Source organism: Zea mays, chromosome 6 (assembly GCF_902167145.1).
Source record: "Zea mays cultivar B73 chromosome 6, Zm-B73-REFERENCE-NAM-5.0, whole genome shotgun sequence".
NCBI classification, from domain to species: Eukaryota; Viridiplantae; Streptophyta; class Magnoliopsida; order Poales; family Poaceae; genus Zea; species Zea mays.
This window is the reverse complement of record NC_050101.1, coordinates 104,855,715-104,872,514: the sequence shown is the minus strand read 5'-3', so window position 1 is coordinate 104,872,514 and position 16,800 is coordinate 104,855,715. Positions and strand designations below refer to the sequence as shown.

Sequence of the window (16,800 nt, the reverse complement as noted above, 5' to 3'; positions counted from 1 at the left end):
TAGTCGGGATGGCAGCTGATGGATTAGGCTTCTACATGATGCAATTTGCTAAATCTCAACTCAAAAAACCAAAACCTAATGCCTTAGGTTTGGTAAAAGTTCTGGAGGGAGGAGTCTCTACAGAAGAGTTGGTAAAGGACTTTGACTTCCATTTCCCGTGGGGACGTGTTTGGAAAGCAACCAAGTGCCAGGTTGGGTACATCATGCAATTTCCTTCACAGGAGAGACTGGATGAAATGGTTCAATTTCCAGAGTTAAAAATGAAGATGTCAGGAGTGAAGATCTCAGTGGTTCCATGGATATCTTCAGCCACTGCCAAGGCAAGACTGCATACGATATGGGTGGTGGCAGAAAATGTTCCTGAGGAGTTACGTAATTTCCAGGCTATTTGCGAGCTAGGCTCGGCATTGGGTGCTGTTGAGGAGGTGGATCTAAAAGCTTTAGAAATGCAAAATTGTGTGAGGTTCAAGGTGCATGTCAAAAGCATCTCTATGATCCCCCCTGTGCTTGAAGTTGGGGTAAAACCTTACCTGTTTGACATTTTTTTCAAAATTGATGGCGTTGAAGAGGAAGGTTGGAATGAAGAGAGTGGTAACTTGGGAAAGAGAGCTTCTGTGGATACCCAGCATAGGGGGTGGTGGGTAAAGGGAAAAATGGGAAAAAGATAAGGAAAGAGACAGATGAGGAGAAACATGTGTTCTTACAAACTAAAAACAGTCAGGCTGGGACAGATTTTGACAAAACTGTCCTTTCCCCAGAAGATGATAAAGGAAAAATAAGGTCTAGTGTGTCTGAGGGTCTGGTGGAGGGCTCAGATTATGATGATGATAAAGTGAATCTCGAAGATAGTGAAGAAGACTTGCTCAGTTCTCAAGAATTGGAAGCTCTAGCAAAAAGTGTTGGGGTTGATATAAGCACACCACAAGAAGATCAGGTGGATGATAAAAAAGAGGATGCAGTTACTAAGAAGTATAATCAAGCGGAGAATGAAAAGAAAGGGAAGCAAAAAGTAGGTGAGCAGGCTGAAGGTCCAAGAAGGAGTCCCAGACTGGAAACCTCTGAAGAGATGAATGTGACTGAGAAAGCTATTTCTAGAGCTGCAGCCAAAGATGCTTTTCTATCCAAAGGTAATTCGCATAACCCTTTCTCCGTTCTGAATTCCTCAAAGTCTGAATTAATAGATATAGCTAATATTCTGAATGTGGATTTGGGAAAAAATAGTAGGGAAGCTGAAAGTAGTCTCTGTCATATCAAATCCCTAGAATTAGTTAGGTCTAATATGATAATTCAGGATGGGAAGAGGGGTGAGTCTGTGACTGTTGCACCCTCTTCTGAAAAAGAGGAGGAGGCAAAGTCAGATAGTGATGCACAAAAATGGATAGAGGATGGTATTCTGGATGAAGGAAATGATATTGACTGGATTAAAGTCGATAGATCATCAAAAAAAATAACAGAAGGAAAAAAATACGTGGGTCACCTCTCCTAAAGTCAGGAAAAAATCCTGAAAAGAGGAGACAGATGAGGGAAAGATAGGACATTAGAGATAGTTTTAAATGATTGGAATCGTTTGGAACTGTCAGGGTTTGAGGAAACAAGGCAAGATTGAGTTCTTGAAAGAACTCATTTGTGATGAGAAGGCTGATTTCATAGGTCTGCAAGAGACTATGAAAAAGAACTTCAGCCAATCTTGGTTAGATGCTATTAGTGGGGGAAAAAATTCATTTGGATTCATTCTATCCCTAGAGGTAGGTCTGGTGGCCTTTTAGTTGGCTTTAATAGCGATTGCTTTGATGTTAGGGAGCAAGAGGTCGGGGATTTTATGATCAGATGTTTGGTTTTACACAAAGAAAAAAAATTTATTTGGAACTTTATTAATGTATATGGAGCAGCGCAAGAACATGAAAAAACAAATTTCTGTGCGAATTATCCTCTTTTTGCCACAGAAGCAAACACCCTATGCTTTTGGGTGGAGACTTTAATATAATTAGAAGAGATGAGGAGAAAAATAAACCTGGGGGGTGAACAAATGGAGTAGTTTGTTTAATGCAATTATTGACCAGAATAGTCTCATTGAGCTGAATTTGGTTGATAGACTCTACACTTGGTCTAATAATAGAGATGACCCCACGTTTGAGAAGCTGGATAGATTCTTAGTTAGTCCGGAATGGGACTTAACTTACCATGACACTTGTGTCAGGGGCCTCAATAGAACGTTTTCTGATCATGTCCCCCTTTGTTTGAGTTCTGGTATAAGAATTTATAACAAGAGGGATTTTAAATATGAACTGTGCTGGAAACACAGACCCGACTTTGGTCAGATTGTGAAAGAGTGCTGGAGTAAACCCGTAAGGAGCAGTTCAAGTTTGGAGATCTGGAAGGAAAAGGTGAAAAGATTGAGGAAAAAACTTAAAGGGTGGAACATTAACATTGAAGGAAGGTATAAGAAATTGAAGAAGGATCTGACAGTTAAAATCAAGGAGTTAGATGTGAAAAGCGAAGTCAATAGCCTGACTGATCATGAAAAACAGGAGAAAATTGTCTATGAAGCTCGTTTGAGAAATATTGTGATTGAGGAGGAAACAAAAGTAAGGCAGAAGTCGAGGGAAAAATTCATTATGGAAGGTGATAACAATACTAAATACTTTCACCTGAAAGCAAATGGTAAAAGAAGGAAAATGAGGATTTTATCTTTGCTTCAGGATGACCATGTGATACAAGGGGAAGATAATATTAATGCGTTAGCCACAAACTTCTACCGAAAACTGTTCGGGACCTCTGACGATACTCATATTTCTATGAGTAATGTCGATATGGCTAGGCTTGGGGAAGATGATAAGTCCTTTCTCACTTCTCCTTTTTCTATTCACGAAATCCATAATGTGGTTAAGTCCATGAAACATAACAGCGCCCCTGGTCCCGATGGATTACCGGCCGAGTTCTACCAAGATTTTTGGGAAGTGATTTCGTTTGACTTGTGTCACATGTTTGAAGACTTCCATAAAGGTGTGCTTCCTATAGAAAGACTTAACTATGGTATAATCACTTTACTTCCTAAGACCGAGGAAGCAAAAGAATTGAAAAACTATAGACCAATCTGCCTTTTAAATGTGAGCTATAAAATTATCACAAAAACCCTTAATAACAGGCTGGCGTCATGCATTACTAAGGTCATTAGTAATTCGCAGTCAGGCTTCCTCAAGGAAAGGTACATCTTGGATAGTGTAGTAGCTTTACATGAGATTCTTCACGAGGTTAAAAAGGGAAAACAAAATGGAATAATGTTCAAAGTTGATTTTGAGAAAGCATATGATAAAGTCAATTGGCAGTTTTTACACCAAATGTTAGACAAAAAAGGCTTTGGTGAGAAATGGTGTGATTGGGTAATGAAAACTGTCAGGGGTGGAAAAGTGGCTGTTAGGACTAATGATACTATGGGTCCTTATTTCAATACACATAAAGGGGTCAGGCAAGGGGATCCTTTCTCTCCTCTCCTCTTTAACATTGCGGCGGATGGACTAGCTTGTTTGGTTAATAAAGCGCAGCATGAGGGTCTTCTCGTGGGCATGGTTCCTCACATTATTGAAAATGGGGTGATCTGTCTGCAATACGCAGATGACACAATTTTTTTGCTGCAGGATGATTTAAAAATGGCCAAAAATTTGAAGTCCATTCTCATTCTTTTTGAACAGATGTCAGGATTAAAAATCAATTTTCACAAAAGTGAAATATTCTGCTTTGGTAGTGCTTTACGGGTCAAAGAACTTTACTCAGATATTTTTACTTGTCCTGTTAATTTCCTTCCAATGAAATATTTGGGAATTCCCATTGACTGTAAGAAGCTAAGCAATATGAAATGGGCTTTTATGGAGGAAAAAATGAACAAAAAATTAGGAATGTGGAAAAGTAGATTTCTGAGCATTGGGGGGAGAGTGACTTTGATTAATAGCAGTCTTTCAAACCTCCCCCAGTACATGCTTTCCTTATTCTTGGCCCCTAAGCTTGTCCTTAAAAAATGGGATACTTTTAGAAAAAGAATGTTGTGGCAAGGTGGAGATAACACTAGGAAATATCATTTGGTTAATTGGCCGATAGTTTGCTCCCCGAAAGATCAAGGGGGTTTGGGTATTCTTGATCTGAGAAACATGAACATTAGCCTGTTGACCAAATGGTTATGGAGGTTGGAGACTTCGGATGGACTGTGGCAAAAGATTATCAGGCATAAATATATAAAAGATAATCCCTTGATTGTGGTGAAAAAAACAAAATATATCTCAGTTTTGGAGGGGGCTCTTGGAGAATAAAGATCTGTTTCATAAATTCTGCACAAAAAAGTTGGGAATGGTTCTCATACTTGTTTTTGGCTGGATATCTGGTGTGGGGATTCTCCTTTTAGAGTCAAGTTCAAAAGGTTATTTGATTTAACCTTTGACAAAAAAATCAGGGTTGACCAAGTGATCTCTTCTAATTTTCAGGGGTTGAATTTTAGAAGGCATTTGGTAGGTGAAAATGCTGTCATGTTTGAAAATTTAAAGAGAATGTGCTCTGATATTCATTTGTCCCAAGAAATAGATCGTGTTAATTGGTCTCTTGATAAAAATGGCTTCTCTACTAAATCCTTATATAACCGGATTAGTTGTGAGGGAGTAAAAGTCCCTTACAGATTTCTATGGAAAATCAAAATCCCCCATAAAATCAAGATATTCTTATGGCTGATTATCAAGAACAGAATTCTCTCGAAGGAAAATTTGATTAAAAGAAGCTGGTCTGGGGTCTCTGATTGCGTCTTTTGTGGCTTGTTTGAATCTACTAAGCATTTGGTTTTTGAATGCTCAGTAGCTCGATTCATTTGGCGTCTGATTCAGATTGCACTTTATTTGCCTACTACTCCGTCAGATGTGGAACATCTAACTGGGGTGTGGCTTAGAAACTTTGATAAGGGGTACAGAAAATCTGTTGCAGTTGGGTGCGGAGCTGTTCTATGGGCGATCTGGAAGTCCAGAAATTCTGTTTGCTTTAATAAAAAACTCCATAATGACCCCACTGATGTAATCTTCATGTGTTGTTCTCTTTTGGATTACTGGGCACTAATGCAGACAGGGAGAACAAAAAAGATGTTGGAGGCAGGAAGCAAGCGAATCAGAGAGACGGCAAGAGAGGTGTTTAATCACGCGCATGGGTGGGCTCCGGTGACAAGAAGTATCACATGGTGAATTGGCAGCTGAGAGTGGTCGGCTGTAGACAATTAAGTAAGTGTTTGGTAAGACTTAGTTGATCTAAATAAGGTTGTAAGTCTAGATTCCTGTGTCCCTGATCTCTTTTTTGGCGTTGCTCTGTTGGGATGTAGCCATGTGCCATCCTTGTTGAATGACGGGCTTCGTGACCTGTGTTGGTTGTAAAAACTCTATCGTTCTATTTCTTAATGAAATAGGGGGCACTGCACTTTTGGTTAAAAAAAATAAAAAAAATTTGGATCGGGTTCGTCTGTCCCCAAAACAACCATGGCGTGGCTTGTAGCACCGAAACAGCAAGGTGCCCGAAATGCCCGATGAGGCGTCGCCCAGAGTGGCAGAGCCTTGCCACTAGCGGACAAGCAACACGCCAAGAGTTTTAATGCTAGTAACCAACGGGCACAACACGCGACACGAACACGAGCGCGCGCACACACACTCTCTCTCTCTCTCTCCTCCCCCACTGCCTTTTTAACCAACCCCCGCGGCAGCGGCCTCCCTCCACTCGATCGCTCTCACAATCACTCAACCACTGCCTCCAGCTCCAGCAGCAGCTAGCTCAGCTCGATCGTCCTCCCGACCCGATCCATCCACCCCACTCCCCGTGCTCCACCATCTCGGCATCTCGCTCGCTCACTTAGCTCGAGCTGCGGCAAACAGCCGGCCGGCAGTCCGGCACACGGGAGATGATGACCGGGAGGCTGAACGTGGCCACGTCGTCCTCGCCAGGAGGAGACGACTTCCTGTTCATGCCCATGCAGCAGCATCAGCCGCCGCCGCCTCCTCCTCCGCCCTACGTCGGGTTCGAGCACGGCCACGGCGTGGCGGGAGGCGGCAGCCAGCGCGTTGCCGGAGGGGTGCAGCACCACCTCTACGACGGCCTCGACTTCGCCGCCTCGGCGCTGCAGTTCCAGCAGGCGGAGGCGCCGCACCTGCACCAGCAGCAGCTGCTCACGCTGCCGTCCAGTCTCGGCCCCATGGCGCCGCCTCCGCCGCCGCCGCCGCTGCCCATGCCTATGCCCGTGCCCGGGATGCCCGGCGACCACGTGTACCCGGCGCTCGGGATGGTGAAGCGCGAGGGCGGCGGCGCGGACGGGAGGATCGGGCTCAACCTCGGCCGCCGCACCTACTTCTCCCCAGGGGACATGATGGCCGTGGACCGCCTCCTGATGCGGTCCCGCCTCGGCGGCGGCGGCGGCGCCTTCGGGCTCGGCTTCGGCTTCGGCTTCGGCGGCGCGCACCACCTGCAGGCTCCCCCGCGCTGCCAGGCCGAGGGCTGCAAGGCCGACCTCTCCGGCGCCAAGCACTACCACCGCCGCCACAAGGTCTGCGAGTACCACGCCAAGGCCTCCGTCGTCGCCACCGGCGGCAAGCAGCAGCGCTTCTGCCAGCAATGCAGCAGGTACGTACGTTGCCTAGCTAGCCGCGCGTCGTCTCTCTCGCTCTACCTAGCTAGCGTGCGAAGAAGCTGAAAAAAGGCATAGCACGTACGGAAGTATCAGTAGTTGAGGTTGCTTTTTTACTCAAAGGCTAGCTAGGTGTGAGTCCTCCTGGTCGCTAGCGAGCGAGGTGCTGCCTGCTCTGCTGGCCTGGTCTACAACGCAACTCTCCTCCCTCCCTTTCCCTGACGGCTGTGCATGCCTGATGCCTGGTTCGTGTTTCTTGTCTCTTGCGGTTGCGGCCATGGAAGGCTGCAGGCTGCTGCAACCATATGCTCCATTGCATGCGTATAGAAAAGCAACCTCACTTGCACTACAGCCACTGCACCACCATCGTCCACAGGGACAAGCTCGTTGACTGTTGCTCGAGCATAAAATCAACTGAAAAAATAAAACGCAAACATGTACGGAGCAAATGGTAGGATGCATCATGCAACGCAAAACGTCGATCAGCTCGGTTGTCGCGAACTACTCCACTCCGTCGTGGATCCTGCCGTTGTTTCGTGGCCTTTCTCTGCAGTTCGCTGGCTCTCGGGATCGCTGGGGGACAAAATCATGAAAGAATCTCAAAGGCAAAAGGCTGCGTCTGCATGCGTGCTACTGCTAGCAGCAGGCAGAGACACCTGCCGAGCGAGCGTCTGTGGCCTTGCTTGCTTTTAGCTGCTGCTGCAGCCTGCACACTGGCAATGGCTGCGTGCAGTGCAGGATCTCGAGCCAGGGCTAGCTGTGGGCGCGTATCTCTGCTTTGCTCTTTATCCCTGCATTGACCAACGCGGCTAGTGGACCAGTCAGTAGTCGCCGATCGAGTCCAGTTCAGTCCAGTGTGATTCGATCATACGCGCGTTACGCTACGTTACGGCTGCAGCAAGTGTTTTTGTTCACCCGCCCGTCTCTTTGTTGAAATTGTCGCGTGGCTAGGTTTCACGTGCTGTCGGAGTTCGACGAGGTCAAGAGGAGCTGCCGGAAACGGCTGGCCGAGCACAACCGCCGCCGCCGGAAGCCGCCCACCACCGCCTCATCCAAGGACGCCGCGTCGCCGCCGGCTAACAAGAAGCCCAACTGCGGCTCCATCACAAGCTCTTACTCCACTGACAACAAGAGTAAGCATATATACATATCTATACGCGTACTTAGTTTTCCTGTCATGGATCAATAATAACACTCGATCGATCAGCACTCTATACTACACGCACGCACTCTTGTTGCCTTGCTTGTCTTGACGTAATATCTGATGGATCGACCTACCTGCTCTCGTTGTTCCTGACCTGGGCATGCAACGCAACTTGTGTGTGGATGGATGGGCACCATAATGCAGACCTGAACACGGCCAAGTCGACCATGTCATCGAACACGGGCAGCGTGATCAGCTGCCTGGACCAGGCCGCGGGCAACAAGCAGCTGCAGGCGAGGCCGACGCTGACCCTCGGCGCGTCGCCGGACAGGGACCAGCACCACCACCAGCTGAGAGCCATGCTCCAGGCCCAAGCAGCGGCCGGCGGCGGCCACCACCACCACCAGGAGCAGCACTTCATAACCTCTCTGCAGGTTCACAACAACGACGGCTGCGGCGGCGGCAACAGCAGCAGCAGCAACAACAACATCATCCTGTCGTGCTCCTCGGTGTGCTCCAGCGCGCTGCCGTCGGCCAACGGCGAGGTCTCGGACCAGAACAACGGCAACGCTGGTGGTATGCATAACCTGTTCGAGGTGGACTTCATGTAGACCGTCCAGATCGGTGCAAAGCAAAAGGCAAGCACGGGAGTACGTCCTTCTGGCAAGGTGTCCTTGGTGTGTATCAGTGTAGGTAAAAAGGAATAGGAGAGAGAGAGAGAGAGAGCAAAACAGCTAGGCATGGAGTGGGAGGAGAAACAAGGCGAGAAAAGACACAGATAGAGAGAGAGAAGGGCGCAAGGATTCTATCCATCCATCTATCTATCCATCAGTCCATCACACTCCATGCATCAGTAGCTAGCTAGGTAGCAGCAAGCTGCAGAGCCTGCAGCAGGCTGCTGCTGGTCTACAACCTCTTGTTGCAAGGTTCAATGGCCATAGCAAAGCCATGCGTCCGTCCCGTTGCATTGGCTCTCTCTCTCTGTCTCTATACCTGTACGTACTATGCTGCAGCTGCTGCCATTGCAAGCCTTTCTACCTTTCCATTTCAAGCGGGGAATAATGTGTCTGCTATTTCACTATTTTTTTTTTGTCTTTACTAGTTTTGTTTTCTTGCTGCAAGGTTGCGTGAGGGGTGTAGTGTGTTGTACACTTGTACTGATACTCCCTGTTTCTTTTTAGTTGTCGATAGATAGTTCAATTTTGCATTATCCAGCGACAACTAAAAAAACGGAAGGAGTACCAAACTACCTGTTGTGTTTTACTGTCTCCCGCAACAGTTAACAGATGAGATGACTTTATTATCAGCTCCATACCAGCAAGATTTACTGTAGCTCGAGGGACGTACAGAATCTTTTGCATGCATCGCTTCAAAACCTGTCGACAATGCAATCGTGCAGCTAGATATGCTCGATCTGTACCATTTTTTTTCAAAAAAAAAATAGAAGCAATGGTGGAAGGGAGAAGAAATCACATATACGTAGCATGTTTGTTTGACTTTAATCCGTATGGTCCGTGTTTTTATATTTATACAGGACAGGCATTGGATGGGAGGCCCACACATATCCTTCAGTGCGGATATGATGGCGGGAGAACCTTAAATTCACAAGCAGCTGCGGCTCCAGGCTACTAGGGTGGCCACCCACGTCGAGCGAGGTCATTGATTAGTGCCCTAGAAATCGAGATCGATCGACGGATATGAAACTACTGCTACTGTTCCCATGATTAATGATGTTTTCTATGTGGTCTCTCTCTGTTTCCTGTAGCCGGCCCGGCATGTAGGATCGGATCGGATCGGATGGATCGCGAGTAAATTAACCTAGCTAGTCGATCATACTACCTAGGACGCGTGCATATATGCATGCATGCAGGAGTACGTAGGTACGTACGAGTACGTGTCCCGGTCCCGGTATTGAATACGCCGCCGGCCCTCCCTACTTGTCATCGGATCGGAGTACTACTGGAGTGAGTGAGTGAGTGCGTGATGAGTTATGACGTGGGTCTTGGTGTTTGTTTGCTTGCCCCTTGTGAATTCAAGGCTGGCGGGGCAGGCGCCATGCATGCCATGGCTTTGCCGATTCGGTTGCTCCGGCGATGGCTGCTAGTGCTGCTAGCGAGGGAGAGAGACGATGCTGGACCACGCGCGCCCGCAGTATTGAAGAAGCGTACTTATTTCGAGTTTTCGACAGGACCTCTGCTGCTACATGCATCTGCGCGTGCAGATGGGCTGTGTACGGAAGACCGATCCGTGAGCTAGTCTCCCTTAATCACAGGAAGATCACATGCTTATTGGATCTCTTAGCCTTAGCCAGTCTCAACAATGAAGTAGTTGCAGTAAAGTTTGCTTCTCATCTAATAATAATGAAAAAAAACACACACACATCAGTAAATTAGCTGATCATCAGTTGGCAACTTATTGAGGAAGAGACAGAGGAGAGTAGAGTTTTATCGAGATTGAATGAAACCAATCCGCACGACTACGCAGACCATGAAAACGCCGATGAAACCCAGCAGTTGAGATCGTGGAAATTCCGATTTCGTTCCGGTCCACCGGATCTCCTGCGCGAGTCGCGACGCGCGCGGATATCCCCGCCACCCCCCCCCCCCCCCCCCCCCCCCCCCCCCCCCCTTTGTCGCGCCAAATCCTGGGCCGCGTCCATCCCTGGCCTCTGTACTAAGCTCCCCCGGCACCTCTGGCGAGCGGCGGCGGCGTCGGCAAGCGCCGGATAGAGCCGACATGGCGTGGCGGGCGATGGGGGCGGCGCCTCCAGCATGCATCACGCCGGCCACGGCAACAAACCCTCCAGCTAGCAAATCCACTTCGCTTCCCTCTTTCTCCGCGAGATCCACAACAGCCGGATGCGCCACAGTCTGCATTCACCTTCCCTCTGCACTTCTGCAGCCCGCGCCGCCGCCGTCAACTGATGGTTTGTCGCCCAGATCTGGCGGTAGCAGTGGAGCAGGTCACTCTACCTGCGAATATGTGGCAGTCTACTTATTGTTGAATGAATTTCAAGTGTTGCACTCTACTCTGTAACCATGTGCATTTCTGAATGCAGTGAAATTGCTTCTATATACTTCCTCCGTTCTTTTTTATTATTTGTCGCTGTTTAGTTCAGAAATGAACTAGCGAGTGACAAATATTCAAAGACGGAGTGAGGTAGTACATTGTTAGTTTCTTTTTTTCACAAAGTATGAATCTGTATCAATGCTGCCATTTGGGGATGTACAGATGTTCCTGGCTAAATAGCTAGATGGACTGCACATCAATGTAGCTGTTCTGTTTGGTAGATTATAATGCACAGTACTACTTTCTGAATATATAGACAGATAAACATTTCTTTTGGAATGAACGCCGCCGAGCTAATTCTTAGGGTGATCCTGCAGCACACCTGTCAATGGTGTTAGATTTTTTATGGTGTACTAGTTAGGTGCTCGTGCGCTGCGACGGTTCCTTACAATCAATTCATCTTTGACACCATTTTCAGTAGCGTGCGAAATATATAACAACAAAGTCTTTTAGTCCCAAACAAGTTAGAATAGGCCACATCTAAAACAAAATTTTGGAGAACTATTTCACAATTATACAAATAAAAATGTACAAGCTTTTATCTGGATACTATTATGCTATATACATCTGGGATCATCAATTAAACCACATTGCATGAGAATGAAAAACAGAAAATGTTCAAAACTTAATATAACTGGAGAATCTTTCACGAGGTGCTACTTTCCTGACTCTCATAATTACAGAAACTCGCTTGCAATTTACTGTCCAACAATACCTACATGGTGCAAAAATGTTTTATGTTGCCATGCTAGAACAGAATGAGCAAATAACTACCTCTCCTCTGTCCTCACTCAGTCTATAGAGCAAGAACATCATTCGTTTCACATGAGCAAGAGATTGCCTTGATTTATGGCTTATTATTTTCAGTAACAGAGGCTGTGGCGTGATAGCAAAAGAAACTAACTTCCCAACATGCTGACATGAACCTGAAAATGTGATAATGACTGTTAGGTTGTAATCATCTAGTATGCAACATGCTTTTTATTTTCGCTTGATATGTAACATGCTTGTAATTAAATGCATACAATAGAAAGAGAATCATGTATCAATAATACTTAAGCCTACTGTAAAGATGTAATATGTAATCATGCTCCGAAACTGCTACATATGGCTAATCAGTTACCTAGAAAGCATGCTTCTCAGCTGCAGCTAAACAGTCCATTGCAAGGAATCTCCCCTTGATTAGTTTCTTGCCACCCGACGATGAAAATAGAACCAAAGATGTTCACCTGCAAAACAAAATAAAGCAGAATAATTAACAAATGAACATAAGTTAGCAACATAGTTATATAAAGAAGAACAAAACTTTCCCAAGAATGATTAGGACCTAGATGGTCCTACATACAACAAATGTTAGGGAAAAAACAAGACAAAAAAGAACATAAGAAAAATAAATGATTAGGACCTGGATGGTCCTACATACAACAAATGTTTGGGAAAAAACAAGACAAAAAAGAACATAAGAAAAATATTAAGTGTTATAAACATAACCTGTAAAAAAGAGTTAGGCAACAGGTAGAATTGAGCTAAATGAGATCATACCGTAAATGATTCAAGATTGATTAAAAACTTGACAAGCAAAACATTAATAGCAACTCTACAAAAACTTCCGTCAACAAAACCAAGTCAGTTCCATGTGCCTGGATTACAAGGCCAAAAAATCTTTCACATATTTACATTGATGGACAAATGTACACCTCAATTATATTAAATTGCATCAAAGAATCAAAATTAGAAGAAAACTTAGTTGAACATAAAGTAAAACACACAAAATAACTAAATAGGAAGTGTGAAAAAAAGAGAAGCAACTAATGATTTTCTGAACGTACTACTAAACAAAATAGGCACTCAATAAAAGTTCACTGAGTTACAACAAGGTCCCATGAAACAGAATAGGTACTACATAGACATTTATTAGGTGCATCTAAGGAGTCTCATATCCCTTCATAAAAGTCTACAAAGAAGGAAGCTCTTATAGTTCCATCCTGTAATCGAAGGGAAAGTGGTAGACAAAACGGAATTAGGTTGATTGGCTGAAGAAAAGGAAGTATCATTAGCTCTAGCTCAGGCCCATGCCATCTCCAATCTGGCTTGGGATTGGAGACACATCAGAGTAGGACCTCTCAAAGGGGAAGGATGCAGTTGTGCACCACGCCCGCGCTTGCTGTGCACTTCATGCTTCCTGCGGATAGTAATTTCTATCCATATTTCGTAGAACAATCACTATGAGTTACAACCAGTGATTCATCGCCAGAAGCAAAAATAAATGTGTGTATTGATGTCACAATGTATACAAACCATGGCAGTTTCTATACACTTTCTAGGATCAAACATCGCAATTTTCCAGCTTTCCAAATTTCTTTGCATGGTTATATTTCTATAGCTGTCAATGCCATAGAATTAATATGTACTAACAAAAGGTAACTGTTCGATGTATAGAGAAAAATCTCCTTTATATTAAAGGTATCCTACTGCTGGTTAGATGATTAAAAAATGGATACCTTGCTTCCCTTTCCTTCTACGTCCATCTACTCTGCAAGAATTGTCCCATAAATGAGCTTCATATTTCCTACTCCACGTATGCCTGCACAAATTTATGACAACAAATTAATGCTTAGAAGACAAGGTGCATTTAGTTAAGATACAAAGTGATAAACCAACTGTATTGTTTGTCTCCCCTTAGAAACTATTACAAATTACAGGGACACTGGATTCCTATGTCTTTCCAGTGCCTGCGTCCTTAGTTCCTGACACTGCTGCACCGTGGGTCTCACCATTTCCCTGGGTGCTCCTCGCCTCGAATGGCATATTACCTGTATAACAATTTTACAGGCTTCAACTGCTTACACCTAAAATACCATAAAAAGAAATCAGTGCTAATGTGCAGAGGTAATAGGTTACTGAAAATAAATCATGTAAACCACACAAGATAGTTATACGTTAATTGCAGATTCAGTTCACGCAATAATAGAATGGTACACATTGGTCAGATGCAGAATTTCAAAATCAACAAGAGGAAAAGTATCCATTTTTAATTGACATACACATAGGTTCCATAGTTAGTTGTGTGCAGTATCAATTTGATTACACCTATGACAAAAACTTAAACATGTAGTTATATTAATGGCAAAAGCATCCTTATAGCCTTCCGCGGAGGTGTGTCTCAGACGAGCACAGATCAATTAAAGCTTGTGACACCTTCCGCGGAGGTGTGTATCAGACGAGCACAGATCAATTAAAGCTTGTCTGGGATTGTCAATGGCCACACGGCCGATCGCACTGGAAAGGAAAAAAATGTGGCTCTGCTCACTGGACAAAGCAGAGAGGATGACGATTCCCTATGCCCGCAACTGAACTGAGATGGCATGAGCACAAAGCCATCTGGTTCTCTCAAAGGCGATGGCTTCCTTAAGCCCCACAAATCAGAACCACAACAACAACCACAGACTCAAAAGCAAAACAAAAAACATGGAGCTCAGGCAATAAAAACAAGAAAAAAAAGAAAAATACGAAGATCAAAAACTTGATGAAGTATGGCTATGGTGGCGACTTCATATGACCAGGATTTCGATCCAATGGCTATGGTGTATTTGATCAACCACAAAAGGCAAGTTCTAAACTTGAGGAATGCATGACCGAAAATGACATGGATGTCATCTGTTGAATGAGGCTATGGTGTATTTTGATCAAGTGCAAAAGATAAGTTCTAAACTTGTGAAATCCATGACAGAAAAATGACACGGACACCATCTATTGTGTGCTTTTGAAATATATGAGATCAAGTAGGTGGTCATGTATAAATGGATGCTATGAAGAGTAAAATAATTGAGGGGAAAATGAGAGAGTGGCACCAAATCTGCATACATGTCTTAACACAAAAGGCTGGTTTAGCTTGTATAACAGGCCAAGTGGAGTAACCATCCAAAACTCTATACTCTCCACTCCCTTATTCACAGATAGTAGCCAACCCAAGTTAACCATAGTATGGACTCTGACAAATAGCTATACATGATAAAGTTCGCTAAGGTACCCAAAGTATTGAACGAATTAATAGATACAATTAGATTTGTTAAGGAGACTGAGTTGGCAATACATTGGACATTTGAAGAATGTCTGATTCAGAATTACACTCTACAGTCTTCCAACTAATAAACACCTTGAAATAACAGACAATGTTTATCTGCACAGTCATAAAACATGTATGGGTCTATGGTCTGCTCTAGGCTATAAGGTTACACAATCAGATAGAGAAAATGGTAGCAGAGAATACATCATTTTGTATTTGTAATAGTCCATCCAAATTAACAGACTATTTTAGGTAGATGACCTCTGGGACTTATTTAGAGTGTTCTTCCTATTGGACATCTTCAGAATCGTCAACAGAGATTAGACAAAATGGGAGATGTTTTCGACACCGTGAGCTTGCCTATGATAGATAGACCAGCAATCAAATTTGCTTTCATTGGTTGAGCAAGATCACCCCATTAGAGTTGGCAAACAACGTCCAAAATAAGTTAGCAAAGTCCCTAACAAATTCTACTTAAAAATGAGAGAATTACCTTTGCACCAAGTGCAAGAAATTGGCCTAGACAACAGTTGTATCTATACATGAACATTTCAGAGCAACCTACAAAATTGACTTGTGTAGCATGCGGTGGGATAGACCTAAACATCCAGAATCATCCCAAGATACCTAAAATCGCCGTTAAGGTCATACACCTAAGCACAATAACTACAAATATTTGGAGCATCAGGTAGGGCAAACTGAATCAGCAATAGCTTCCAGCTGGTGAGACTTGCCATCTAGTGTGGAATAGTAAAGGGATGGATACATTTTATTTTTGAGAGGATACTAAATGGGTGAATAGTAAAGAAATAAATTAAACAATAATAAGGGGGAACAAGGATATAATAAGACTGTCAAGTACTGGTCTCAGATCATCCGCATAATACACAAAGTAACCCCAAGTTAGGTAAATTCTATATATGAATTACTCTACATACGAATTAGGTAATGAGATGCTTCCCACAACCATAAATCATGATGTCAAGCGACATGCAATCCTCATGCGGTAAGTGTCGAAGCAAAAACAAGGAGTAGAAATGGGGCACCTTCTTTGACCTTGAGAAGCCGCCTTCTTCTTGAGCGTCTGCATCACACGACACCTAGATCAGCGACCTGGACGACGACTGGAGATTGAGTATAAAGCCATATCGAACAGAATGGCTGAGTAAATCCAGGAAAGCAGAGCAACCATACCACACATACACACTAGGCCGAGGTATCGGAGGCCTCACTCCGTGATGGGTGTGAACTCCAGCGTCGTTGTCTCGCCCTCGGCCATCATCGCCTTTCAGCCATCGCAAGCATAACCACCATCAATCTCTTCACAAATAGCCGCTACCTCATTCCAAGACCCTTGAAAGTCGCCTAGAGGGGGGTGAATAGGCAAATCTGAAATTTATAAGGTTTAAGCACAACTACAAGCCGGGGTTAGCGTTAGAAATATAATCGAGTCCGAAAGAGAGAGCGGAAAGAAATCACAAGCGAATAGAGCGGATGACACGGTGATTTGTTTTACCGAGGTTCGGTTCTTGCAAACCTACTCCCAGTTGAGGTGGTCACAAAGACCGAGTCTCTTTCAACCCTTTCCCTCTCTCAAACGGTCACCTAGACCGAGTGAGCTTTCCTTCCTTGGTTTCCCGGGTCACTTAGACCCCGCAAGGACCACCACACAATTGGTGTCTCTTGCTTTGCTTACAAGGCTTTGAGAGTAAGAATGAGAGAAAGAAGAAAGCCAACCAAGCAGCAAGAACAACAAAAGAACACAAGTCAATCTTCTCACAAGTCCTAAAAACTAGAGTTGAATTGTGGACTTTGATTCGATCGGTGGCTTTGATTTGTGTCTTGGAGTGTTGTGTATTTCTCTTGTATTGAATGAGGAGTAGTGAA

General features: G+C 44.4%; 1 protein-coding gene across 1 annotated transcript; it reads left to right on the top strand.

The window, feature by feature from the left end:
• The first annotated feature begins 5,742 nt into the window (after window positions 1–5,742).
• LOC541995 (SBP-domain protein 3) lies at window positions 5,743–8,835 on the top strand. The gene is made up of 3 exons (NM_001111646.2): window positions 5,743–6,630; window positions 7,586–7,767; window positions 7,983–8,835. Exons 1-3 carry the CDS (start codon window positions 5,915–5,917, stop codon window positions 8,387–8,389), a joined length of 1,305 nt encoding a protein of 434 aa, NP_001105116.2. The 5' UTR covers window positions 5,743–5,914; the 3' UTR covers window positions 8,390–8,835.
• The last annotated feature ends 7,965 nt before the right edge of the window (window positions 8,836–16,800 follow it).